We start from the raw sequence: 26,994 nt of genomic DNA, 5'->3' as shown, positions 1-26,994 counted from the left end.
GGAATGGAGCCCCTCTCCTGAGCTCCCAGGGTAGGGGTGGCGATCTCCTTGAACGAGCTGTGTGCCCGGAAAGAGCTCCCAGTTCTGCAGAACACAGCAGGGCCCTTTCTCTCCAGCTGAACCAACAGAAACTCTGGAATCCTCTACCGCCCTGAATATCATAAGATCTTAGTTCCGGTTTTGTCTGTAGAGTTTCTCCAACTATGGTTTCTTCCCACCTTTTGTTATGACGACGTACAGAACACTTAGAATAGTTGAAAGAATTCCATGAATTCACAAAGGTCCAGCACAAATGCTTGCCCCCACCTCGACTCGACAGTAGTTAACACGCAGCCGTGTTTCTTTTCTATGCGGAGCGTCTCTTTGCACAACCGTGTGAGAGAGTCTTAGATGCTGTGAACCTTCAGCGTCCTCTAAGCATGAGGCCGTCTCACTGACCACATGTCGCACCGTCAGACCCCAAAATGTGCCCAAAGTTCTCTCAGTCCTCTGGTGTCCGCCTCACGGTCCCATCTGTCCCCGTGCCCCAGGATGCCGCTCAGCTGTCTTTTTCAACCCGGGATCCAGTCAAGGTCGGGTCTTGACCTGCATCCAGTAAAAGCTTCCTCTTTGGTTGTGTAAACCTGCGCAGTGTGCTTTATCAGCCCCCGCCTTCTTTTCTCTTGAAAGTCACGTTCTTCTGGAAGAGCACAGGCCGACGTCCCGCATCCTGCCTCTGTCCAGTTGTGTCCTTGGGGTGGCCCTTAGCTTGTTCCTCTGTCCCCTTTACTTCCCCGTACATGGCATGTCAGGTGTACAGGTTGCCTCGGGTCCAGTGAGGCGTGTTCGGCCAGAGCACGTCCCCGCAGGTGGTGCTGGGGACCAGGTGCTCCAGGCCCAGATGAGGCTAGGTAATCCCGCCCGTGTGTGTGACTGTGGGTGCTGGATAATGTTGCCGTTCTCAGGAAACACCTTGCCCTCCATAATGAGCCCATCCATCTGTCGGGGGAGTGGCCTCCGTGAGCCCTGGTCCCCACCCTGTGCCAGTGACTCTATACCCTTCACGCCGTGTAACTCAGCCCATCTTTCACACGGTTGTGGGGTGACTTCAGATCCCCCCGCTACTTAGTGGCTGGCACTCTTCTGTAAAGCAGTTTTCCTCATCGGCTGGTCTGCGGGGCACAGCTCCACGGTCTTCCAAAAAGGCAGGCTAAAAGCTTCGCTGTTTTCTTTAAGTACTAAGTGAGCGCTGATTTCCAAGCCAGGGATGGCGGCCAGCGGGCTTCTGCCCCTGCTCTCTCTCAGGGGAGGGAGCACTGCTGCTTTTAAATTTTAAGATCAGTGTGTCATTTTTCTTCTCACGTTCATCATGTCGCATACTTGATCTGTGGGAGTGCTCGGGCCCGGCTCCGGTGCCTCTGGTCTTGCTGGCGCACCCTTATTTTCTGCACAAGAGGGTGTCCCAAGCTCCCCGTCCTCCTCAGCCCAGACCTGGGTGGTGCTTGCCGCTTCCGAGCCACTTGACTGTCTGTGCAGCTTTTCCCCTCACCTTTCACCCTTCTCCCCGTGGGGCCTTTGCTTCACTAAGACAAATTAAGGATGGCTCAGTTGGCTGAATGGCTGACTCTTGATTTCAGCTCAGAGCATGATCTCAGGGTCCTGGGATCGAGCCCCGCCATCGGGGTCCTCGCTCAGCGGGGAGTCTGCTTATGATTCCCTCTGCCCTTCGGCTCGCTCATGCTGTCTCTCTCAAATTAAGTAATAAAAAAGCTCTCTAATTAAATTATTTTATTTCACTTTAAAGATTTTATTTATTTACTTGACAGAGAGAGAAAGAGCAGCAGACAGAGAGAGAGGGAGAAGCAGGCTTCCCACTGAGCAGGGAGCCCAATGTGGGACTTAACCCCAGGACCCTGAGATCATGACCTGAGCTGAAGGCAGATACTTAACCAACTGAGCCGCCCAGGCATCCTAATTAATTAATTTTAAAAAAGACAAAACACGGGGCGCCTGAGTGGCTCAGTGGGTTAAGCCTCTGCATTAGGCTCAGGTCATGATCCCAGAGTCCTGGGATCGAGCCCCGCATCGGGCTCTCTGCTCAGCAGGGATCTTGCTTCCTCCTCTCGCTCTCTCTGCCTGCCTGTCTGCCTACTTGTGATCTCTGTCTGTCAAATAAATAAATAAAATCTTTTTAAAAAATTTAAAAAAAAAAAGACAAAACATGAAGTGCTCTAAGAGCAGTGCCCTAGCTGACTGCTCCCCACCCCCCAGGCAGTCCTAGCTACCTGCACCGGCTCCCACTGCTGGCCCTTCTGGGAGCTGGGCACAGCTGCCTTCTTGACTCATGAGTTGAGTCCTTTCTTCAGGATTCTGCGTTAAAACAACTTAGGAAAATCAAATGCACATACCCACATCTGAGAATAAAGGATTTGAAAGGCCACTTGTTTGGACTTGGGGGTCCTGGGACCTCAGTCCAGGGTCCTCTTGGTCTGCACATCTCAGACTCCCCTCGGGGTACACGGGTTTCTGCGGCTGTGAGGAGGAAGCCCAGGACCCGCCCAAGCCCACCCGGCCAGTGCTTTGAGGTGAGCCGCAGGCTGCCCTCAACAGGGCCAGAGGCCGGCCGCGGTCCAACATGCCTCCTCCACTCAGGGTCCATTTCCGTGGGCAACATGGCTTTTCCTTCTCTCTCAAGTCACAGCATATTTCCACTCCTGCACTTACGCTCTTTCCAGGCTTCCCGTTGGACTTCCTCATCCTGCAGCGCACCCCACATCCTCGCTGGCACTGTCCTCGTCTGAGCAGTCTTTGCCGGTCTTGATCGTTACTGTGATTAAACATTTGTCCACTCATTCATTCATTCACCGTACATCCCGCTGGTCCTCATACTCCGCGTTTCCTTAATCTGTCGAGGGACGTACTCTCTTCTTTAAAGGCGGGGGCCATGCATTCTGATCGACATCGTCGATGTCGTGGAGCTGGCAGGTGTATGTTTCAGGGACTGTGGCCCTTGAACCCCACGACACGTGCATCATCCTGGGGTTTCCACACCAGAAGGACTCAGGCTTCACTGTTCAGCCGTGGGTGTGGCTGAATTTTGTTTTCTCCAGTCCCTGGGTGTTTCTGAGGATGGGTCAGATTTGGGAGCCAGTGACCTGACCTGTGAAGGGAAGCTTCGTAGCTTCTCCAGCAGGCGGGGGCTCAGCCACTGTATGACCATCCAGAGTGGGCCCCCCTGTCGGGACAGCTCCGGCTGGGGGAAGGGGCTTCCTCACGTGGGACTGAAGACAAGTGCCCACGGTGGTACACATGGGTCGTGTCTCCTGGAGAGCTGCCGCAGGTTGGCTGAGAGCCGTGGGTGCCAGCAACGAGGCTTGTCTTTAACTGTGGCTCGCCTGGAGAAGCCTGGCCATCTGGTTATAGCTGCTGGCTCCCGCCGCACTGTCTGCCAGGCAGGGGAGGACAGAGACCCCAGAGCCCTCCACAGACTCTCAGTGAGGGGTGCGCCCTGGTACCCCGGCTCTGCTTTCCATCTGTGGAGACGGTGGCAGGGCCAGGATGAGAACACAAATGCCGTATTGTGGAAAAATTCATCCTCGTGTTAATTCGTAATCTGTCTCTTTATTTTCAGAAAAAAAAGGCTGTTCTGACTGAGGTAAGTGAGGTTTATGTCACCTGTTTCTAATACGTATTCTTTTTTTTTTTTTTTAAGATTTTACTTATTTATTTATTTGACAGAGATCACAAGCAGGCAGAAAGACAGGCAGAGAGAGGGGGAAGCAGGCTTCCCGCTGAGCAGAGAGCTGGATGCGGGGCTCGATCCCAGGACCCTGAGATCATGACCTGAGCCAAAGGCACAGGCTTTAACCCACTGAGCCACCCAGGCTTCCCCTCCAATACGTATTCTTGCACTAGAGTGAGGTCACGGTGGCATGTGTCAGCGCCTTGTTTTTGTGAAACTTACCAGACGGGGTGATTCCAGCACCTGATGACTATTTGGATAACTTTCCACGTTTGGAGTCATTCAATCACCCAGTGATTTTTTCAACACACCTTTCTCCGTCATCAGTTTGGGTCCAGTGACCTGCGGGCCCTTGGGACTCAGAAAGGTGTGGAGACAGGTCCCTGCAGGCCAGGATGGCAAGGCTTGCGTTAGGGCTCTCGGGAAGGCCTGGCCCCGGGTCTGGGGGACATGCGGGCTCCCAGGGGAAGAGGGAAGGGCTGCCGGCGGAAGACGGTGTGCACAGGAGTGCGGCTTGCCTGGGAGGAGAGCAGGTCTGGTGAGCAGCAGAGCGCCTTGTGATGGGTGCTGGGACCCAACGGAGTCTCCAGCCATCTGGACTGCACGGGGACCCACAAGGCCTCTTGCCGAGCTGCCGTGCCCTCCCTCAGCCTGTTCCCCAGGCAGCCTCCAGCGCGGCATGTTTTAAGTGTTAAGTGACACCCACCACTGCTCATGACTCGCTCCCAGACTTGGAACAAGAGTCAAAGCTGTTGCCTGAAGAGCCTCCATGCCACGCACCCTGTTTGCCCACCCCCACCCCTCAGCCCTGCTCATTCTCCTCTAGCCAGTCTGGAGGCTTCTTTGGGACTCCTTGGAAATAGCAGGCTTACTCCTGCCACAGGGCCTTTGTACTGGCTGCTCTCTCTGCCTAGATGGCTCTTCCTCCAGACACCTGCATGCCTGGCCCCGCCCCCTTCACTTTACACAGGAAACGTTGCGTCCTCAGAGACCCTCTCTCTGAATACCCCGTGCCAGCCATCACTCCAGCCTCGGGTCCTGCTTTATTTCTCTTTGTAGCTTTTATCCGTCCTTGATGTTTTGATATTTTGCTTGTTTTAAATTGCTTATCTCCTGTTGCAATTTATGTAAGTCCCACTTCTGTTCTTAAACTGCTGTATCCACGGTTCCTAGATGGTGCCTGCCACATGGTCAGCATTCAGCAAATATTTGTGGGATGAGTGGGTGAGTGGGTGAGCTGGGGACTCCTCGAAGGACCGTGTAGCGTCTTTCCCAGCCAGACAGCCAGCTGGCATGCACTGTTGTGTTCTGCTGCTGGTCCCCCGGGGCTCCCCCAGGCCTGCCTGCCTGTCCTCACCTCCCCAGGCGAGGCGATGACAGGACCCCTGTGTGGCGCTGTGGCTGGGCTGGGCTTCTGCCAGATTCTGGTGGCTATGACGACAGCAGCCCTTGCCCCAGGTTGTCTGTGTGCAGCGAGCCCCCCGGGTCTGTCTACACATGTACCTGATTGTTCGAATTTGCCCGAATGAGGGTTCTCTCCCCACGCTTTGTTGGGCCACTTTCTGAACCCCGCGTTCAGAACATCTCCTTCACCCTGCTTCCTGTAACAACAAAGTGACGGGTTCCTCCTAGTGACCGTGATTCTGGAAGGTCATGCCCTCTGGACACATGACGCGTCAGGCCCCTGTGTGCTCATGTGGCACTCCCCTGAGATGTGAAAAAAGCTCGACCCCTTTGTCACACTGTGACATGTCCAGCCAGGGCTGCCCCCAAAATCCAAAACACTGATCTCAGGACTTAACAGAGCATCCAAATAGAAACCACTTACGAATAAGGTCAGAGGGTAGATAATTCCTTGGCAACAGTCTGAGACCACGTCTGCCCTACTTGGTTTTGGAAGATGTGTATGGAAAGCACATGGCATGGGATTGACTGCCCAACATGGAAACATACCTGCATGTAAAATATGGACGAATACTGGCTGTTAAACAGAATGGCATTTAGCAGAGTTAACGGAGGACTCGGTTTACTATGGGAGGGGACACGGGTGCCTCTGTCTGCGGGCGGTGGGGATGGCTCTTTCTGCAGGAGGCGCCGGCGGGTGGCATAGGGGCCGTGGCGTGCACCAGTGAGAGATGTTGTTTTCTCCGCTGGTAGAGCTTTTCCCTCAGGACCCCGTCCTCTGCACCTGTGCAGCCTTCCAGGGGAGTTAACCTCTCTTTCCCTCCCTCCCTCATTCCCGCCAGGCGGCTACGGTGCTCCAGGCAGCTTTCAGGGGACACCTAGCGCGGGTGAAGCTACTGTCAAGCCAGGCGCGTGCTTCAGAATCCCCCGGCCCTCCCAGCTCACCCAGCCAGGTAACCCTGGGGGGCCAGACGCAGCAGGGGCACTACCTGCCTTCTCTCCATGTCCCGTCAAGTGCCCCATCAGCTGGGGCAGCACAGCATCGCAGTGTGCGTGTCCTCCCTGGCGCCTTGCTGTCGTGGGGACCATGTGGGGCCCGGCGGCAGAGCCCGTGGTGCAGGCGCCAGATGGATTTAACTCCGGGGGCCACATTACTTGGAGGTGCTCACGCACTAGGCAGCATGCCCAGCTCTCAGTAAAGATGGAAGCATTAAGATAAGCTCACTCTTCTAGATCCGTCCCTCCTCTGCAAAAATGGCCAGACACTCATTTTAAGAATCTCTTAGAGTCTGAGCGTCAGGAGGCTCCCTGGAATGGGGCTGCGTTCACCTGACTCTCTGGGGGCTGGGCAGGGGCCCTGCCACACCCGGGAGGTGGGCAGAGGCTCCCAAAGGGCTCTCCCTCCCACTGTCGTGTCCCCACAGGACCCTCTGCCACCACATGTTCCAAGCCCCGCCGTCCAGGCCGAGGATGACCCAGGGCAGGAAGAGGCCATTACCACCATCCAGTCTGTCCTCCGGGCGCACCTGGCACGTGTCAGGCACAGGTAAATCCAACTGGCAGGCCACCACTGTCCTGTGTCACTGGAATGCAGTGCAGGAAGGTGCCTGATGACAAGGGCAGCCCAGAGTGCACCCGCGCAGAGTATGGCAGCCAGGACCTTGGCGAGCCGCCAAGTGCAAATTCCTGTGCAGAGTCCCTCCCGCACTTGCAGGTGGGGTAGCCCGCCAGTTCTGGCCCTCGGAGGGGCCTTCCTGGAACAGTTCCTCATGCCGGCGGAAAACCAGCAGAAGGGCTTACGCACCATGTGGTTCTGGTCCCCACCGTCTATAGGGTGGCTCGCTTGTCCTAACACACCACACTTCGAAAAAAAAAAGTGATGCGTCCCCAGCATTCAGGGGGACACGGGTGTGGTCAGGCCCCTCGCACAGCAGCTCACACTCACTCTCACCTGCTGGGGCCGCGGCCGCAGAGACTCAGACCCCATCCAGGTCGACTCGGCCAGAGGGGGATCTGCAGTGAGGCGAGGGGAGTGTCTCTGAGGGTGGAGGGGTGGCGTGACGGCAGGCGGCTCAGGCTTCCCCTGTTTCCCAGTCCACACATCGCTTTTCAGTCTCTGCTACCTCTCTGCCAGAGGAGAGAGGCGGAGGCAGACTCTCACGGTCCCGGTTCTGGACAAGCTGGGACAGCCGGGGCATGGCGCAGGTCAGGGTCCCTCCCGGTGCCGCCAGTCCTGGCCAGGCCAGGGAGAGCCGCACAGCCGGTGGCCATGTCCAGGGAGATGGCAGTGGGCACGAGAGACTGGGAGAGGAAGGTGTCTGAGGTCTGACCTTGGTGTGTGCCCGAGAGCCTGATAGAGGGCACCCCCTGTGTCCCTTGCGGCCCACCTGTGCCAGCTCTGCTGCCCTCTAGGGCCTCCGTGAGTTCCGCCAGGCTCCCAGGCTATGGGAGCAGTCTGAAGTCCAAGCGGCCAGTCTCTCTCTTTTTTCCAGTGCCTCCAGCCCGAGAACCGCTGTAGCAGCTTCTAGGAGGAGGAGTCCCGCTCTAGCCAGCCCTCGCCAGCTGCCGGCTGCGCCCTGTCCTGCTTCTCCTGGTAATTTCATTTCATTTTGAATTTCCACACAAGGGGTGGCTGGGGCACTCTGAGCTCTGAGCACGGAGTGGCCACTGCCCTGGCGTGTGCGGGCACGCGTAGGGGCCTGACCCCCTATCCGTGGAGCAAGGCCATTGGCAGGGAGATGCCTCCACTGAGCCTCCCACACACGACTTCGTCCCCCATCCCTCGGGCTGCAGGGAAAGGCGAGCCCATGGGAGGCAGCTCGGGGGCCAGTCATGGCGGCATCCAGGCAGCTACGGGCCACACAGTTGGAGCCTCGTGGCTTTATGTCTCTGGCTTTTGTTCTTGGCTCTACTGCAGCTGTGTGGTTTCCTTCCCTAGGGCCAGTGCTTTTCCTATGTGTTGGTTTTGAGTGAACCCTTGTTGGTATTTGCTTTTCCACCTCATTAGGGTAGAAAACAGTGCAGAAATCTCGGGACCTGGCAGGGGTGCTGCACCCCAGCTGTGAGGCCCAGTCCCTGCTCTGCCCGGCGGCTGATGTGGGGTCCCGGGCCAGGCCCTGGGTCGTCCTGAGTGAGGCGGAGGCCCGCCTGAGGCCACCAGAGCATTTCTTGGGCCCCCACGAGTCCGACAGCCCCTTATGCTGGCTGGGAACCTCCCTCCATGCTGCTTGCTCGCACCGCTGCTGGGGACTATCAGGGAGGTCGTGTTGTGAGCTTTGATGCTGCCCTTGGCCCCAGAAATACATCTTGAGGTCTCGGGTGTGAGGGTGCCATGCAGCCACCATGCGCTGCTCATGGGGAGGGTGGTTATGTCCCGAGCTTCTCGGTTGCACAGATAGAATCCGGGAAGGACGGGTGCTGGTGGGGAGCGGTGCTTCCTTCCAGGACAAACTACAACAGGAGTAGATTTCTGAGCCAAAGCCCTTTGGGGTGGAGAGACAGGTGGAGCCTGGCGAGCCCTGTCCACGTCCGCTGCCGGCTCTGTGCAGGGCGGGGCGGGCGCCTGGAGTGTGCGCATTGTTTCAGGTCAGGAGGACAGCGACACGAGCAGCGGGGAGATCGTGGAGGGGCCGGCGGCTGAGGACGAGGCACCAGGGCCGTGGGGGCCAGGGAAGCCAGCAGCCCTGCCGCCCTGCTCTGGTGAGTGGGGGAAGTCGTGGCTGGGGGTGGGGGGCCTGGCCAACCCGTCCCTTCTGGGGCTAGGTCCTGGAGGATCTCCTGCACGAGCTGAGAGTTCGATGCCCTGTCTGACCTGAAGGTCCCCACTCCCTGTCTAGCCTGTCAGAGCTTGTGACCTGTTGGTGTTTGCTTCACAAGCTCCACGTATGAAGTTCAAAGAGCGAACGTGAGCAGCTCCAGGGGGAGCAGGGGGGACACAGGTGTGCAGGGACGACGTGCGGGTGTGCAGGGAGGATGTGCAGGTGTGCAGAGAGGACGTGCAGGTGTGCAGGGAGGACAACAGGTGTGCAGAGAGGATGTGCAGGTGTGCAGGGAGGACACATAGGTGTGCAGGGAGGACGTGCAGGTGTGCAGGGAGGACGCACAGGTGTGCAGAGAGGACGTGCAGGTGTGCAGGGAGGACGCACAGGTGTGCAGAGAGGACATGCAGGTGTGCAGGGAGGACACACAGGTGTGCAGGGAGGACGTGCAGGTGTGCAGGGAGGACACACAAGTGTGCAGGGAGGACGTGCAAGTGTGCAGGGAGGACACACAGGTGTGCAGAGAGGACGTGCAAGTGTGCAGGGAGGACAACAGGTGTGCAGAGAGGATGTGCAGGTGTGCAGGGAGGACACATAGGTGTGCAGGGAGGACGTGCAGGTGTGCAGGGAGGACACACAGGTGTGCAGGGAGGACGTGCAGGTGAGCAGGGAGGACACACGGTGCAGGTGAGCAGAGCCCGCAGAGCCTGAGGGGCTGTCATCTAGAACCTCCGGGCTCCCCAAAGCTCACGTTGTCCTGCAGAAACCAGCTTCGTGCTGATTTTGCCCAACCCCACATTTGGTGACTATCATAGCGTAGGCAACCTCTTCCTCCTGCTGAGCATGTGTCGTCTTCAAGGGGCAGCTGCGTCCCTCTGCCCAGAGGTTGCCGCGGTGCCGGCAGAGCCGCGTGTGAACTCACTGCTCTTGGTTGCCCCCAGGGTGGCCTGCAGGGCAAGTGGGACCAGCCCTTATATGTTCCAACAGTGCCAGTGTTTGTAGAGGAAAAAACTGAAGATAAGCTTGAAAATAGGTGTTTTCGTGTCCTGAGGCTCTCCTTTGATAGTTCCCTCGGAAGTCCCAGAGGACGGCTGACCAGTCCCATGACTGCCAGCAGCTGTGTGGTGTCCTGCCCTCCTTAGCGCAGTCAGCGCCCGGCCACCCTATGACTGCCATGTCCCCAAGCAGTCTGAGTGTGGCTTTTCCTGTGACTAGGCGCCCCCCTGCCTCCCCCGCTCCCTCCCTCACCACCGAGCTCACACCCAGGGTGCAGGTGGACTGAGGACTGGGGAAGTCAGCTGTGCTGAAGAAAGCGGGGTGTGGGGGGTGTCTGTTGGGAAGCTCACGGCGTTCCCTGGGCATCCCCTGGTCCTGCCTGCCTCCCCCGCCTGGAGGCCTGAGTCTGGAGGAAGGTGGCCGCCGGCCCCAGCTGCCCGCAGGTCACAGCCCCACCCCGGCCCCAGAATCAGAGCACCGCCCGTGCCCCTTGATCCCCGCCGGCCAGCCCTCACCTGTTGCAGGTGTTGGCCTTTTGGAGATGGCCAGCATGTTCAGAGCTGGGCTTGGCGGCCGAGGTGGCTCTGTGGCGGCTGAGACACAGTTCTGAAGGTCTGCCCCACCCTGAGCCGCTGGGGTGACAGCCTCCTCTGCTTCCTTGCAGGGCCGCCCTCTCCCTCAGGACCACGACCCCAGCCCCAGCCTCAGCCCCAGCCCACGGAGCCTCCGCCCGCAGATGACAGCAGCTCGGATGACTCAGATGAGATTGTCGTGGCTCCTGTGCTGCCCACGAGGAAGGCCACCGCCCCACCATAGGCCCCAGCCCTGGGTCCTCGCGCGGTGCCGGCTCCGCCGGGGAGCTCAGGGTTTTGAGGACGAGGTGCGCTCTAGAGGACATAGTGACCAGAATCGGAAAGTGATTTATCCCTTTAGGCAAGAACTACCTAGTCCACAGCTCAGCGCTCTCTTGGGCTTTTCTCTTGGGTGTAGGTTTGCTGCCTGTGTGGTGGTTTGTGTAGGAATCCTGAAGCCTTTGCTTCATGTCTGGGCTGGTTTTCAGTTTCAGCCAGAGAGACATGTGTGTCGGGATGGGGGCAGCCGCGAGTGGGGCAAACACACGCTCCGGGTGGCGGCTTCCTGGCTACCATTGGCCTTGAGCTGGGAGGAGCTGCTCTGTCTGGAGCCGCCCAGCGGTACCTCCTTCCCTGCCAGCACCTTCTCCGACACCACTTCGACCTCCACCCAGTAAGTAGGTCAGGCTGGACATGCCGGGGCCATGCCTTCCAGAAGAGAGGGACATGACTGGCCTGTGCAGGGCAGGCTCTCCCCACCCCTGTGACGGGACATGAAGATGTCAGGGCCCCAAGATAGGCTTGGGCTCCTCGGGCTGCTCCTTCCTGTGCCTCTCCACACAGACCCTCGTCTGCCATCGTCCCCACCTCCCCGGGGCACTGTCCCCATGAGCTGCTATGCCCAGGAGGGAGTCTGGTGGAATTTTGAGACTCACAGGGGGGCCGGCTGTCCCCAGGCCCGGAGGAAGGGACAGCGGGGAAGCCCGCGAGCCCTTGCCACGTGCACACCCCAGCTCCATGGCCCGGCCTCTGCCACACAAAGCTCACTCAGAAGCTGAGTCTTGCCAGTTGTTTGCGAGATCCGCCCTTGCTGATGGTGACATGGAGAGCCTCTGGCTTGGGTGGCGTTTCAAGAGTCTCTAGAGCCCCATGTCCCCGAGGCCAGGTGTCTGACGTTAGAAAGCTCGCTCTTGCTGGGACTGAGGGTGGCCCCTGGAGCCCTTCTGAGGTCACCCCTGGGGGAGCATGATGGTCTCCTTGGGGAACCTCAGGCCATCCTCCACCAGGTCAGGAAGCTTCCAGCTCCCGCACCAGCTAGGCATGTGGCGGGGGGGGGGGGTGCTCTGCATCGCCATCCCCCCGGTGGGAGGGGTCTCCTTAGCTAGGTTCTGTTCCCACAGCGGGTTGAGAAAAATTCAGCTGGAACGCTTGATTGTTTAGCTTTTCTTCTTTGTTCGGTCATGGGCTGCCTCGTCAATTCCTTTCTTTTTCTCCCACTGGACTCATTGGTAACTTGACTGAATCTGTTGCTGGCCCTGGCTTGTGGCATCTGTGGGGTGCACTCCCCAGGCACTGGACTACCCTTGCGGGGAGCAGACTCGGAGCTCAGGGGCCAGTCCGCACCGGGGGTGGTGAAGGTGGGGCCCATGGCCTGTACGCTCCCAGGACGCAGCTCCCACCCCTCAGGCAAACAACGGCCTTCCTGCCCACTCTTCGCTCTGAGGAGCCGTGGCCTCAGGGGCTCAGGTCAAAGGGACATCCCTGCCTCAGGTCCAGAGAACCAGGCCCGCTCGGGAGAAGCGCAGGGGCAGCTGCGCGCAGCGTTCGGGCTGGCCTGTGCGCCATGACCAGAGGGTCCTGGCCGGCGGGCGGGGCTGAGAAGACAAGGTCAGCCCCTGAACTTGGGGTTTTCCAAGGAAATACCACAGAGAACTGTGAATGTGTACACTTGTCTATGCACTTGGGTGCGACGCTGTTGATCTATTAAAAACCAACAGTCTCAAAGCTGCCTCGGTCACTGATGCGCCTCTAGGCTGTGACTGGAGCTGATGTCCACCACGCACATCCTCTGCGGGATGGCCTGCCCCGCGGCTCTGTCACCCTGCAGGTGGAGAACCCCGGGCACCGGCGTGCTTGCAGAGCCTGGGTGTGTGGCTGGGGCTCCACGGCTGCAAAGGGGCCCTGAGGAACTGTGGCCGCTGTGTCGTTCACCCTGGGGCCAGTCCCTGCTGAGGCCCACGAGACAGAGGGGAAGGGGATCCTGCCAGAAGGCCCTGAGCACCCCAGAGACACAGGTCACTGCCCTTTTGGGGGGAGGCCCGGGGGCATGCATGGCTCACTTTTTTTTTTTTTTTTTTAAAGATTTTATTTATTTATTTGACAGAGAGAGATCACAAGTAGGCAGAGAGGCAGACAGAGAGAGAGAGAGAGAGAGAGAGGAGGAAGCAGGCTCCCTGCTGAGCAGAGAGCCCGATGCGGGACTCGATCCCAGGACCCTGAGATCATGACCTGAGCCGAAGGCAGCGGCTTAACCCACTGAGCCACCCAGGCGCCCCTGCATGGCTCACTTTGCCCGGGTTGTCACGGCACCTGTACGTCAGCCGGGACCCCCAGCCGCAGAACCATTTATTGTCAGTCTGTGTAGGTAGCTGGGCTCTGAGAAGCTGCTGTCTCTCCATTCCAGGTACCCTCCAAGTGCCCGGTCCTGGCTGACCAGGGAGGCCACAGTCACTCTCCAGGGCAGAGCGCATGCCGCACCCTGGCCGCGGGGGTGGGGGTGGGGCTCCAGGCCACGGCCGCCCACCCTCCCAAAGCAGTGTGGTTCGGGGGCCCCGGGGCCACTGCCCAGGATGCACGCTGACCTGGCCTGGCCTTCAAGATGCTGTTCCTGTCACCGGGACATTGGGGAGACCCCAGCCCAGGAGCCAGGGACGGACCGTTGTGTCACTTGTCTGAAGGTGCTGGCCAATGACACATGAGTCCAGGCCATGCCGTGGCCTCTGCAGCCCTCAGCTCCTACCCACCCAGCAAGTGTGGGCTGAGGAGAAGGGGCAGGAGGAGCGGGTGCAGGTGAGAAGACTGCGGGGCAGGACCAGCTTGTGTGTGGGCCGGACCGTGGGCAGACGTGAGGCACGTGCGTGTGGCGAGCCAGGAGGTGGGTGGTTCTCAGGGAGCGTGGCTGCCGGTGTCTCTGCAGAGTGACCAGGGAGGGGGGTGCGGGCTGGGAGGCGCCCCCAGCAGGGAGGAGGGGCGGAGCCCCGCAGGCCTCCAGGGTTCTGGGCAGCCCCATTTGTTTGCTCTTCCTCTTTGAGCTAAGAGGGGGTCTGTGGAACAGACTCCGGCCCTGGCTGCACATGCCGCCTGCGTTGTGTCCTAGCCCTTCCGGCCAGAGCCCTCTGTCCCCACAAGAACACCTTCATGAGGCCAGTCTAGCTCGTCCGCCGGGGTGAGCACAGCAGAAGGGCTTTGTTGGGATTTCAAGAAATAACTACCTGCTGCAGAAAGCCCGCTACCTTTCAGGGTCTGAACGCAGTTTGAATTCCATACAACCCACCTGAGCTCATTCCAAGCCCCCGCTCTGGTTTCAGAGCAGGGTTTGCTGTCACAGGGCTCACGGATGTCTCTGAGGACGCAGGGTCCAGCGGGCGACCTCGCCAAGTTCCCAGCAGTCCACTAACCACAGATCCCTGCCGGGCCAGTGTCCTTAAAAGCCAGGGGGGATCCTGACACCATCAGGTGGCTCAGGAGAATCTGCAGATCCTCAGCGTTTTTATTAGAATTACTCCTACCTTACGCGGCGTGCGTACGTGAGTCTTTGGACAGGATACGGGTTCAGTCTGTGCTACTCAGGACTGGCCTTGGTCAATCACGGTGGTTTTACAGGTACTTGTCTCGTTTGCCCCATAAATCCTACTGCTTCTAACGGCCCCCAGGGGAGTGACGCTGTCACCCACACTGTGCAAACCCAGCGGCCGATGTGGTTGAGAAACATGCCTTTCCTGGGCCTCTGGCCCATCGCTTGGGTGGTAGCACCGGCTCAGGCGTTGAGGGCTTGCTGGAAGGAAGGGGCCCTACCGCTACCCCGTGGCTGCCCCCTCTCACCTCACCACTTCCCTCTTCAGGCTGGCCCAGTGCATTTCCCCAAATTCCATTCACCTCTCACCTAAGGAGCAGGGAAGGAACTGTGGACAGGAATCCCACCCCCCCCACCCCCCCACCCCCCGGTGACGGGAGAGAGCTGCTCTCTGGGGATGCCGCTTGCCAGGATTTTGCAGTGCCCAGCTTTGTTGCACGCAGCTGCTTGCTGGGGCTTTAGGGCCCCTGGAATCTGCCGGAAGCCCCTCCAAGGACTTGTCAGCAGCCTCCAGCATTTGCCCGAGCCCACCTCCTGCCCTATCACCATGGGTCTCGTGGGCAGCTGGCATGTTCAGAAGGCTTCATGCTTTGTCCAGCAGCAGCCTGGGCCTCCAGTCTGCACAGCATCAGAGAGCAGGGCACGGCAGACCCCTTCCCTGGCCACGAGCCCGTCCCCGTGCGTTCTCCCCAGAGCCTCCAGGGGTCTCAGCTAGAGCTGGCGAGAGAGTGGATTGAGGTCCAGCATCGGGTCCCCAGCCAGCAGGCGTAGACAAACACGTGGATATGGAGGTATGCATGCAGATAGACCTACACACATGCGTGCACACACGCCCCTTCCCCACTCCTGCCACTGGCTTTTGACTCTCGGGAATTGTCGGTCTGAAAGCAGTGCTCAGCCTGCCCCACAAGGAGTTCTTACAGTCTCTTACTGCAAGTTACCCCCAGGCCCTTGCCAAGATGACTTTAAATATGAGGTTCTTCAAAAGTCGCCAGGGAATATGGGGGGAAATGTCGGAATCCGGTCCCCGGTTCCTTTCAGTACTGCTGCTGGGCTGAGGACATTGAATGGGGGGAGGAACAGGTCCCCGTTCCTGGCTGGGGCCCTGGCTGATGACGGCCCTGGGCCAGCATCATCCATTAACATGCTGGGAACCCAGCGGGGCCGTTACAGCCTGGAGGGGGCGGCCCCATTAGCCAGAGCCTGCCGAAAGAACCTGTAAGAAGTTTCCATGGAATCGTTTCTGAATAGGGAGAGGGGTGCCCCTGAGCTATTCATTAATTAAGCCCCAGAACAGCCTGAGAATCAAAGGAGAAGGTCCAATGTGTGCCAAGGCCCCTGGAGCTTGCATTCAGGCAGCCCAGCCTGGCCGCTTGCTTCCTCAGCCCTCCCCTTCCTGGACTGCGGGGAGGGAATGGAAGCTGGGGAGGGCGGGGGTGGCTGCGGTCGGGGCCCCAGAGCGGCTGTCCCTGTTGATGGCCGGCCGCCTCTTCCCCCACCACCCACCTAGACGGCCTTCTGCCCAGCTCGGCACCAGGGCCATCCCTCTCGGCAGCACTGACGCAGTGGCCCTTCCCTGTGTCCTATCCCTGTCTACTCAGCTTCTCCCCTGCCCCCCGGCCTGTACTAGCCCGGGCCCCTGCGTGTCTGTTCGACGCGGGCATCCCCAGGACTCCATGCCCAATGCCCAGACTCCCCAAATATTGAGACAGACATCTGCACATACGTGCCTCACGTGCCTCAACTCAGCTTGGCCCAGCTTTGATTGACCTTCACCCCTCATACTCACAAACACCCATGGGCAGATGTACTTATGCACACAGAAACACACAAACACACACCACAAACACATACTCTCATACAAACGCTCAGGCAAACGCATAAATCACAAAGACGCACCACAAACATGAATATTCAAAAGCTCATGAATACATAAAACACACAAAAAACAGACACATACACACAGGCTCTAAACTCAAGCCATGCCGAACTCTATGGGGCGCCTCTGTTTTCCCAAAGAGAAGACCACTAAGAAGGACCATGTGACCAACGTGAAAATAGGCACCGTCGATCGGTGTGGATGAAATTGTCCAACAGCAGCTCGTTGGCGAGCAGTGTGTTCTTGGGTCCTGCATACATAGTTACATCACATATAAGAGGCCACTCATGGATTCAACGAGCTCACAGCAGCGTCTACAGCATCCCATGCGAGTCACCGGACACACTTTAGCAATGCCTGTCATCCTCACTCCTGGCCAAGCTGTTGGCTCATCAGCCATGGACGGATCCATAGGGGATTTGCAGCCTCTGGAAATGCTTCTCCCCGAGCATCGAGGACGGGTGTGAGTACATCTTTCTCCAGGGGTGCTGGCTCCTGCCTGGCCATGGGTGTTCCTCTCTGCACAGTGTCACCACGGTCACGTGCACAGAGTGACCTTCCAAAGGCTGGTTCACGGGACACACAGCACTTAAGAGGTGAGGCTCTCCTCCCGTGATAGTGACAAGTTGGAGTTCCTTTTCTTACTTGTTTTTAGTCAGCTCCATTGGGGTCCCCAACTGGTGGCTCTCAGGCTGCTTTCCCAAAGGGGTCCAGGCTGCCATCACTGAGAGCCCCTTGGGATAAAATACTTGGTAGGCCCTTAGGCTGAAAGCGGGGGGGGGGGTCCTCTTTCTCCAAGGATGTGTTTTGTGGGATCATTCCTCCTCCTACATTTGGACCATCCCGGAATGAACCCACCCATTCCCACCTGCTTTGAGATCCTGCCCTCATCTAACACATTATTGTAAAAAATAGAAAAGCTTAGAGCAGCCAACATAGGGTCCTTCTGCAGAGAGATAACCGCTGTCGCCGTTCAATCAATAGCATCGCATCACTGCCTCTCCACATTTGTATACAGAGGGATGGTAGGTAGGAAGGGCAGATGGGTAAATGCCGCGCAGACATAAGTTTACAGTAGCCTAGAAAGAGACAGATACACGCCATTTTGGTTTTTAAATACCACCTCTAATTTTACTTGAATTCCAACAGTAAGGGGAATTCACCGTCCGGTCACCACACTCACACTGATTGTGCGTGATGGGGCCCACGCTCCCGTCGGGTTCCGCACACCAGGCACCCAAGCCGGGATTTCCTGGTCTCTTCAAACGCTTGCTGACATCGTGGGTCGCCCGTTCCTCCACAGGCTGTGCGGGTTGTCTCCTCCGACTCCTGCCGTGGTGCCGTGGTGTGGTGTGGCTTCTGCTTCCTAGGACACTCCTGGTCCCACTTGCTCGGACTAAGAGCTCGGTCCAGCCCCAGTTTCTCTGCGCGGTTCCTACGAGCTACAGCGCGGGACCGGGGCTGCCCTCAGGGTCGCCCCGCATCCAAAGCAGTTGCTCTGCCCAGAGCCACCGAACAGCTTCCGACTGGCCCCTGCAGAGCACGCGGAGCTCCAAAAGAGTGCATCCTGCCACCGTGTGGGTTCTCAGGGCATTCTGGAACATTCAGGAGCACACTCCTTCACCCCTGCAGCAAGTTCTTTGAAAATTGGGAGAGGTCCTGACAGTCTCTCAGAATTCTGTGGACTCTGCTTCCTTCCTTCTTTGCTTCTGGAGGCCGGGAGGGGGGTGCCATCTGTGCGTACGCTTCCAGAATCATCATCTCCATTTGTTGCCTGATTGCATCCCTGTCCTTGTATGGTTACTGTTGATGGACTTTTGACCTCTCTGTCCTGTGTCTAATGTTTCCTTCTGTTGGGGACTGAGACGAGGCTCTGCTCCTGCCTCAGTGCCCCGTCTTCACCCCGAAGCCCACGGGTGTTTAGACCTCCTAGAGACAGGTGACACCGCTGACCACCTCCCCTTCCCTTGGCTGCACCAGACCCCACACCCCTACGCCCCAGACCACCGGGGTGGTGGTGGAAACCCTCTCCTCCGCTCCCACAAGCTCGCCCGTGCATGGCCTCCACCATCCCTGCCGCACAGATGATAACTCCCGTACCTCCAGCCGACGGCCCACCGCACCCCCACCCCTGGCTGCCCAGCCACCCCCTTCTCATTGCCTTGGTGATGTCCCAAGACTTCCACCTCAACTGGTCCAAAATTACACCCACCAACCGCACGCCCACTGGAATGGCTAGAGTCGTAAGTCACATCCAAAGTCCTAACATAGACTCTCACAGCCTCGTGAAACGTCACAACCCAGTCAGGGGTGCTGGCGAGGACTGGGGGGTGGGTGGGGACCGGAGCCATCATGCCATCGGTGGGAATGGAAGGTGGGTCAACCGCTCTGGAAGACAGGATGGCAGCTCCTCAAAAGAGTATCATTGTGGGATCCAACAAAGGACACACCCCGAAGGAGTCACACCAGGGCCTCGGAGAGGCGGTTGCACACCCGCATCTGCTGCAGCAGAGCTCACCAGTCAGGAATTGGAAGCAGCCCGAATGTCCACGGTCTGACGAATCGACGGGTTATTCTTCAGCCTGAAGAAGGAAGGAAGCACGGGCTTGTGCTCCCCAGGCGCGAGCCTGGAGGACGCGATGATCGTTGGAACAAGGCAGTCGCAGAAATACAAACGAGCTTGATCCCACTCACACGAGGTCCCCAGAGTCCTCCAAACCACAGATGGAGCAGACGGTGGTGCCGGGCTGGGGTGGGCGTGGGAGTCAGTGTATCACGGGACAGGGTCTCTGTGTTGCAGGGACAAAAGTCCTGGAGCCGGACAGAGGTCGTGTCTGCACAAAATGTGAATGTGCTCCATGCCCCTGATGCTGAAAAATGGTAAAGATGGTAAATTCGATGTCATATGTATTTTACCACAATTTCATAATCCTTGTAAACGACAAGATTCTCTCCTCCCGTGCAGGCACACCCCCGGGGTCCCTCCTCCACCCCATCCATGACTCTCCACCCTCCCCATCATCGTCCCCAATGTGTCAACAAAATCTCCTGTCGCCTTAAACTCCTAAAGATGGCCCACGCCTGTCCACTCCTCTTCGTGTCCATCCCCGCGTGCAATAGCTCAAAGCTCCACCACGACCTCGCTGCACGGCTGTGCCCCCTCATCCTGTGGGCCCGGACTTGCTTTGGCCAGGCCCTGTCTGCCGTCCACCGCAGCCAAGGTCCAGGGCAGCCTGGAACAAGTGGGAGACTTGCTGAGGAAGTGGCTTCACTCTCTGAGAGCCCCAGAAACATCCATCTGGTGGTGTAGAGTGTCACAAAGTCCCCCAGGGCCTCCTGTGGCCCCTGTCATAACCACTCATGCTCAGGGCACAGGATTCGCCCTTTGCAGCACTTGGCAAGTTCTACGCTGACATTTAATGATGAGATCGTTGCATTGTTGTCTCACTTCCGCATCAGATTCCCTAAGCTCCACACTGAGTTTATGATGCTCATTGCTGGTCTCAAGGCCTAATACAGCACCTGGTACACAGTAGGTGCTCAATAACTGTGCAGAACAAGCACATGAGGAGCTTGGCAGCTCCTTCTTCCAGCAGAGCTCTTTCAGTGTCTGCCTGTCCCCCCAGACAGTGTCTGTCTGTCTGTATGACCATGAGCTCCCTGAAGAGAGCAGGCCTGCCATTCCCCTATATACTCCCTCAGCAAATACAGAAGGCACTTAATGTATGCTGAGAGAAACATTCTACCACCTCTGAACAGAACCTCAAAGGCAGCCTTGGCTCTGTCTTCTCACTCCCCCATCCTTCATCAAGTCTCAGTAGAGCCCTCAGAATCTGAGCCCTCCCCTCCCACCTTACACGTTTAGATCTAGCTAGAGAATGAGAACACCCAAAATAACAGAACACCCAAAACACATTAGAAGTTTCCAAAGGCCCCAAGGAAACAGTGTGAGTAAGATATGGTGGCTGCATGAGTTTCAAAAATCCACACTCTTATTGCTTCATACTTCCAGACACAAGGCTTCATGGCCCAAAGTGGCTGCTTGAGCTCCAGCCATAACCTGCACTCCAGACAGCAGGAAGGAAGGAGAAATGAGGTGTCCCCTATTTGAGGACACTTCTACTGGTATCCCATTTGTCAGAAGGTAGCTACTTGTGTATTCAGCTGCCGAGGAGCTTGGAAAAGGTTGTCTTTATTCTAGGTGGCCGTAGATGTAATAACAGGAGGTTCTGTTACTAAGGAAGAAGGGAAGGATAGATCCAGCCAGATTGCCAGCACTCTCCTCCCTGTTCCTTACTTCCCTCCTGGCACCATGATTCTTGAGTTAGGCCCTTCCTTCTGTCCTCCCCACACTGCCCTGCAGGCCTTGGTTCCAAACCAGGGTAAACACATACCTTCTCTCCCCTACAGACTCACAGAGGTTCCACGTGGCCGCTTGGATACCCTCTATGCCCGGGCTTGGCATGCCTACCTGTGTGCGGCCCTGACCCCTGCCCTCCCCTTCAGGCACATGCAGGCCCTCCCTTCCCCCTCTGGCTGCCTGCCAGCAGTGTCCTGTCCCCAGGCCATCCCACGGGGCCCTGTCTTGCCGGGAAGCTCTCCAGGCTCAGCCCCTCCCTTCTACACATTCTCACAGTTGCAGTGCACCGGGCACTGAGGGAGGAAGGCACGGGATACCTTCAGTTGCCAGAATTTATTTCATCTGTGTGCACGTCTGTCAACTGGGTGGAGCTCCACGCAGACCTGGGCCAATTCCTGCACCCAGCAAATATCCACCTGCCCAGGTGCCAGGCCCTGCACGGGTGGATGGACCTCTGGCTGAGCCCTCCCCACCACCTCTCCCGGTGTGAGAGGCCCAGGGCACAGAGTGCAGAGCGGGCAGTGGCCAGGGGTCCAGCGGATGGAGTGAGGGGTGGGGCCAGGTGGGTAGGGGTCTTCTGCCTCGGGAGCCCTCAGTCCTCACCCTGGAGATGGAAGAGGCTCCAAGGGGGCAGAAGCAGAGGCTGCAGGAGTTCGGCCCTCACCCTGGGAACCTGGGGGCAGGGAAGGGTGGCGAGCACCAAAACTCAGCCTCCGATTTTGCATTTCAGAAGGTAAAGGACCCAGCGGCTGCTGGCCGCTGGTCCCTGGGAGGATGCACACTGGCTCAGGGGCTGGTGAGGAACCCTGTAAGTACTGTCCTCCCCCAGTGCCCCCTGAAGCCCCGTGAAGCCAGCCCCTCCCAGCCACCCCTGCAGAGAGAGAGGAGAGCGCTGGGGGGTGAGGGGTGGGGAGTAGGGGACACCCAGAGGGCTGGGAGCACATTTCTAGCACATTCCCTCCTCGGGGATCTCAGTGCATTCCCAGGGCCCTGATGGAGCAAAAAGTGAGGGCAGGCAGGGAGGCGAGACCCGTGGGGCCTCCTCCTCGCCCACGTACCCCCCTCCGCCCCCGCTCATACTGCAGAGCCAGCAGGGATATCTGGGGAGGAAAGGGGTCTTGGGCAGAATGCAAGCCAAGAGTTCCAGCCAGACCATCCTGGCCGGTGACCTGGGGTGACCTGAACCTCAGCTTCCCCATCTGTAAAGAAGGGAGTGACAGGGGCCATGTCTCTGGGAGGCAGTGAGCAGGTGACCGGAGCGGGCCTATGCCAGCCAGGGCAGCTCTCGGAGAGCGTGACGACGTCCATTCCAGAAACATGCACGGTGCACCCATCAAGGTCTGGTAACGTCATCATCGTGGCCTTGGTTCTGGAAGGCTCTGCCTTGCTCCTGTCCTGACCCCTGCCTCCCTGCCCCTCCAGGAGAGATGGCTGGAGAATGGCACGGTCTGTGTCCCTCATGCAGACAGGGTGGTGAGGACAAGTTCAGGCAAGGAGCACAGCCCTGTTGACCCCGTGTTCCCGGTGACCCTCAGCTGGCCCTGGTTGGGCTGACGTTTCCTTCTGGAGCCGAAGGGAGCAGGAGGTCTCTGGGGCTTCCCAGAAGAGGCATCACACCCTGGGGAGGGAGACCCTGGCTCACTCAGCCCGGATCCCTGACCAGTGAGGCCGTGTGTGAGGGAACGAGGTTGGTCTGAGCCCGTGTGGAGTCTGGGCCCACGGGGCCCCCACATGGGGAGGCGATGGCTGGCCTCCACCCAGGAGAGGCAGAGCCGTAGTCGCTGTGGGGTGAGTGACAGGCCCCTGGGGGCGCTTGGGCACATCATGTGGGGGAACAGCTCACAGTGAGGGACAGAAGCTGGGTTTCAGCTGTGAATATCCCTTTTCCAGTGCAATCCTGGCTTCCACCCAGGGAGGGAAGAAAAGAGGGTCCTCCTTTTGCAGAAGGGGGGACCGAGGCTTGGAAGGCTGCCCAGCCCAAGGGTCTCAGCTCTTGGAAGGGGAACAGTCACCAGAGCTCAAGGCTGGGAGCAGCTGGCAGGGCTCAGGAGAGGGGAGGGAGAGCCCGGCTCTCCCACGGCCCCAGGCGAGAGGCCCCGATCCCTCCCACACTGCTGGCCTGCTTCCGAAGGTCCCAGAAAGGCGTCCTCTCTCCCGGAGCACAGGGACGGTGTGATTGGCAGTCCATCCTTCCAACAGCTGCCTGGCCAGCCTTTGTCACCAGCTTGAAGCCGCAATCCCCTTCCCGCTGCTCCTGGAGACAGAGGCGAGGTTCCTGAGCTGCCAGGAGGAGACCAGAGGACTGCAGCTTCCAACACCGCTCGTCTCAGAGGCTCGCGTCCCATCCGTGCTCTGTGCCTGCCAGGGAGGAAGGACATATCCTGGCTGACCACAGCCATTCCTTGAGAGCACCAGGACGTGAGGAAATCAACCCTCTTCTGGAAGTCTGAGTAGTCAAGACTGACATGGCCACGGCCCTGTGTCCACACCTCCCTGTGTCCACGCCTGGTTCAGTCCTGCCCATGGTTTCTGGGCTTGGCGTGGCTGGCTGTGGCCAACAGAGCATTCTTAAATGGGACAGGAACAGACCAGTGTGTATGCTTCACGGCTTGTCCTCCCCAGCCTCCCTGAGACACCAGGGAAGAAGCTGGACAAAGCTGTGGCTGGAGCTGTGTGGCCAACTGAGTCAGCACCAACCCCCAGCTGCAAACGAGGCCACCTGAGACCGTCCAGCACCGGCAGGCTGCCCCATGACCATGGGGACATGCGTGACTCTGGGTGACAGTAGCCGAAGCACCACCCAGCTGACCCCAAGCGGCTGACCCCTGGAGTCATGAATAAACAGGGCCAAGGTTGTTTTAAAACACTGACATCTGGGGTGCCTGGGTGGCTCAGTCCGTTAAAGCCTCTGCCTCCGGCTCAGGTCATGATCCCAGAGTCCTGGGATGGAGCCCGGCATCGGGCTCTCTGCTCAGCAGGGAGCCTGCTTCTTCCTCTCTCTCTGCCTGCCTCTCTGCCTACTTGTGATCTCTCTCTGTCAAATAAATCAATTAAAAAAAATTCTCTAAAAAACAAAACAAAAAAACACTGACATCTGAGGGTTATGCAGCCAAAAATAAGTCATATGCTGGCTTTGCCAAAAATCCATCACCCAGAGGGCTGCACGGCAGACAAAGTCAGATCAGAAATGTTAGGAGACAGGGGTTTCCATCCTGGACCTGGAACTAATTCTCTAAGCCCAATTTCCTCCTCCTAACCGGGGATGGAGGTCATCCGTCTCGTGTGGGGCCGAGTGGGACCCAAGTGGGACAGGTCATCAGCCGGGATCCTGAGGTCACCATTCCTCACTTCAGCTGTGATAAGCCTGGAGAGCTCCCCAAACCACACAGAGGTTTGAGAACTCACTAGAAGGACTCATGGTCTCACTGTTAGAGTTGATTACAGCAAGGGATGAAAATCAGCCTGAGGAAGTGTTGCAAGACGGGGCTCCGGGAGAGGTCCACGGGCAAGGTTCCTGCTGCCCTCAGGGAGTGTGAGTCTCCAGCACTGATGTGTGACCAAATGTACGGAGTGTGGCCAGCCAGGGGTGCCCAGCCCAGCCCCAGCCTCCAGACTTGGTGCGTGGCTCCCATTAGGCAGGCGAGATTGATCGATCGGTCAATTGATCATGGCCCACGGGGTCGCCAGGTCGATGGACACTGTGTGACCTGAAGCCCCCATTCTAAATCACACGGCCGGTCTCTCTGATGTGGCCAGTCCTGGCCCAAAACAAAGACACGGCCGCCAGACATGACGTGCATCTCCCTGAAGCCGAAGGCAAAGGCCAGACCTCAATGTGGACAAGGACACATTGATGACTAGCCGTGGCCCCGTGGTGCCTACCATGAGGGGGACACTGTCTCCAGCTTCCTGGCCCAGGACTCGGGGCAAACGGTTTCATGTTCTGGGCCTTGGTGTCCTTGTCTGCAATGAGAGGGAGTGACGGTTCCTTCGTGGGCTGCAGAGAGGAGCCGTCCGGCTGTGGTCCGGCACGTTTGTGCGAATGTCTGTGTCGTGTCCTGTACGGAGTCCCGCCCCACGAGGGAGAAGAGCCACAGAATGCAGCTTCCTGCTTTGTTGATGAGCCAGGATTACGGTGGGGAGCCTCCATTTTCCCAGCTGTAGAATGGGGACACAGGGTTTAGCAAGCATAAAGCCCCCAAAGGTGACACGGATTTCCAAAGGGCTCGTAGTTGGCAGACAAAGCCGAGGATGAGCCCCAGATCCCTCCCGTGACTCTTGGAACAGTGCTCCCCACAGTGAGGGGGGCTCAGCAGCTCACTGTGGCTGGGTCCGTGTCCGGCTTTCTCTGTGGACCCCTCAGGAACCATGCCAGCTGGCATTGCTCCAACAGGTACCTTGAAAGCAGAGCTCCCGAGCCTTTCCCGTGGGCCAGGACCCAGGAGCCAGGTGTGTGCAGGGAGTCGGCGTGGGGCTGGCCACGCAGCGGCACATCACGCAGCCACATCACGGCGGGCACCGGGGAAACCCAGCGTTGTCTTCTCCCTGCCAGTTCTCATGAGTGCTAGCTCCATGGAAAATGTGAACCTTGGAAGGGGTCCAAAGGCAGGGGACACCATTGTTCTGGCTTCCGCCCTGGCATTTGGGGACCCCGCCCTGCCTGGCCTTTCTCCTGGCGCCCTGTCTTGGGGCAGCCATTCAGGAGCCTCGACGCAACCACCTTCCTAGGCTGGGACATGGGCCCTGGGGAGTTCCCCACCTGGCCTGCCCTCCCATTCCCTTCCAGATGCTTCTACCAGATGCTTCTGAGCAGCTTTCTTGTCTCTGTCTTTCACTTCCGAACTCGACTCCAGCGGAAGGAAGGGAGGGGGCAGGAGGGTTGTCATCGTTTTCTGTGTATGCGCGGTCAAGATCTCCGTAATGATTCTGGCCCTTTTTAAGTGTGCATTTCGGTGGCGCTTGGTACATTCTCACTGCTGTGCAACCACCACCTCTCTTCCCAAAATACCCCCATCAACCCGAGGAGAAAGCCCGACGCCTGGGAAATCAGTCACTCCCCGTTCCTCCCGCCCCCGCCAGCCCCAGCCCTGGGCTTTACGTTCCTGTGGGTTTGCTCACTCTGGACGTTTCTTAGAGATGGAATCCCATGAGACGTGGTCCTTTGGGGTCTGGCTTCTGTCACTCGGCGTCATGTTTTTGAGACCCTTCCATGCTGGAAGTCCGTTCCTTCCGGGGCTGGATAGTTCGCCCCACTGGGAGGCTGCCCCACGTCCGCTGCCCACAGGTAGACACGTGGGCAGCTTCTGCCTGTCGGCTCCGGAGAACAGTGCTGCTGTGTGACGTCACCTCACCGGCTTCTCACCTGCCCCTGAGCGAGGCCTGACTCTACCCGTTTCAGCCCCGAGAAGGCAAAGGCTCACAGAGGGAACAGAGGCGGGCATGTGGGAAAGTTAACTTAGGAACAGAGGAGAGAAGAGATTCAGGGCTCAGAGGCCAAGAGGTTGTAGGAGCCCCGGGATGGGGCACACACATGGAGAGCGCCGGGAAGCCTGGCTCCGGCTGCGGGCTCCAGACACGGCCTCCCCAACGCCACCTCCGCAGGACATGGGACGGGTTTTAATCTCGTTTCAGGACAGGACACTGAGGCCCACCTGTCTCCCACCTGACTGTGTGGACGAGGAACAAGTGTCTTCATTGCTAAGCCTTGAAACCCCCCTCTCCCACACTCCTCCACACTGTGACGTGGACACCTGGCCAGGGGCCAGAAGACACCGGGGGTGTAGACGCTTCAGGGGTATCTGGCTCAGGGCTGCTCATCTGGGGCCTGCCAGCTGTCCTTACTGCCTTTACCGACCGGCCCTGCTAAGGCCTTCGGGGGTCCCGGCTCCAGGTCCCCATAGCAGAGGGGAGGGGATGCTTATCACCTCCTGGGGCACCCCAGCTGCTTCCCTAGCTGGAGGACGACTAACTGTTTCCCCATCTGCTGCCTTCTCCTGAGTCACTGCTGAGTCACTCAAAGTTTGTCCCTTGGTGCCCTGGTCAGTGGCCCATGTAGCAGACTGAGTCTTCTCTGACCTCTCCCACTAGGGCCCTCCTTCAGGTCCTTCCATTTATGGCCCACAGCACAAGGCTGAATCTTGGTTCCCTGTTTGGGTGGTGAGTCTCATGCCTCCAGAGCAATGGTGGGGCCTGGGCCTCAGTTTCTCCATCTGTAGAGTGGGGCCAGAGTCTGGCCACAGTCACCTAGGAGAGAGGCAGGAAAAACCACCGTCACTCCACGCAATGCCACCAGGCCAAAGAAGGGTGGAGTAGGGACGGGACTTACTTGTGCCCTTCCCCTCCAACCCAGTATTCTCCTTTAACCCTTTGCCCTTCTGCGTGCTGGTCTGCAGGAATTCCATTTTGCACATCACCCCCATCTCTGCCCCCGTCTTCATACAGTGTTCTCCCC

The 26,994-nt window shown here is 58.5% G+C and overlaps 1 protein-coding gene and 1 long non-coding RNA gene across 13 annotated transcripts in view; one reads left to right on the top strand and one right to left on the bottom strand.

The window, feature by feature from the left end:
- The window catches only part of IQCE (IQ motif containing E), a 46,732-nt gene extending 34,277 nt beyond the window's left edge, over positions 1–12,455 (top strand). For 8 of the 11 annotated variants that reach the window (XM_032327052.1, XM_032327054.1, XM_032327051.1 and 5 more), the window contains 6 exons: positions 3,611–3,634; positions 5,968–6,078; positions 6,550–6,671; positions 7,618–7,718; positions 8,711–8,824; positions 10,544–12,455. In XM_032327052.1, coding sequence (XP_032182943.1) covers positions 3,611–3,634; positions 5,968–6,078; positions 6,550–6,671; positions 7,618–7,718; positions 8,711–8,824; positions 10,544–10,695 — 624 coding nt within the window. In that variant the 3' untranslated portion in view covers positions 10,696–12,455. Of the gene's footprint in view, positions 1–3,610; positions 3,635–5,967; positions 6,079–6,549; positions 6,672–7,617; positions 7,719–8,710; positions 8,825–8,961; positions 9,030–10,543 lie in introns of those variants that run through there. The other 3 variants (XR_004281735.1, XR_004281736.1, XR_004281737.1) reach the window with 3 other exon arrangements.
- Positions 753–25,587, bottom strand: LOC116580615. Of its 2 annotated transcripts, none has more exons than XR_004281739.1 (3): positions 24,426–25,587; positions 17,511–22,901; positions 753–763 (listed from the first exon to the last, which is right to left on the bottom strand). It is a non-coding gene; the product is annotated as an uncharacterized LOC116580615 (long non-coding RNA). The 2 variants fall into 2 exon arrangements; XR_004281738.1 differs by lacking the exon at positions 753–763 and having other exon boundaries at positions 15,884–19,053; positions 20,861–22,901.
- Positions 25,588–26,994: the final 1,407 nt, after the last annotated feature.

Source organism: Mustela erminea, chromosome 20, assembly GCF_009829155.1.
Source record: "Mustela erminea isolate mMusErm1 chromosome 20, mMusErm1.Pri, whole genome shotgun sequence".
Lineage (NCBI taxonomy): Eukaryota > Metazoa > Chordata > Mammalia > Carnivora > Mustelidae > Mustela > Mustela erminea.
The sequence above is the reverse complement of the archived record's forward strand: the minus strand, read 5'-3'. Positions and strand labels throughout refer to the sequence as shown.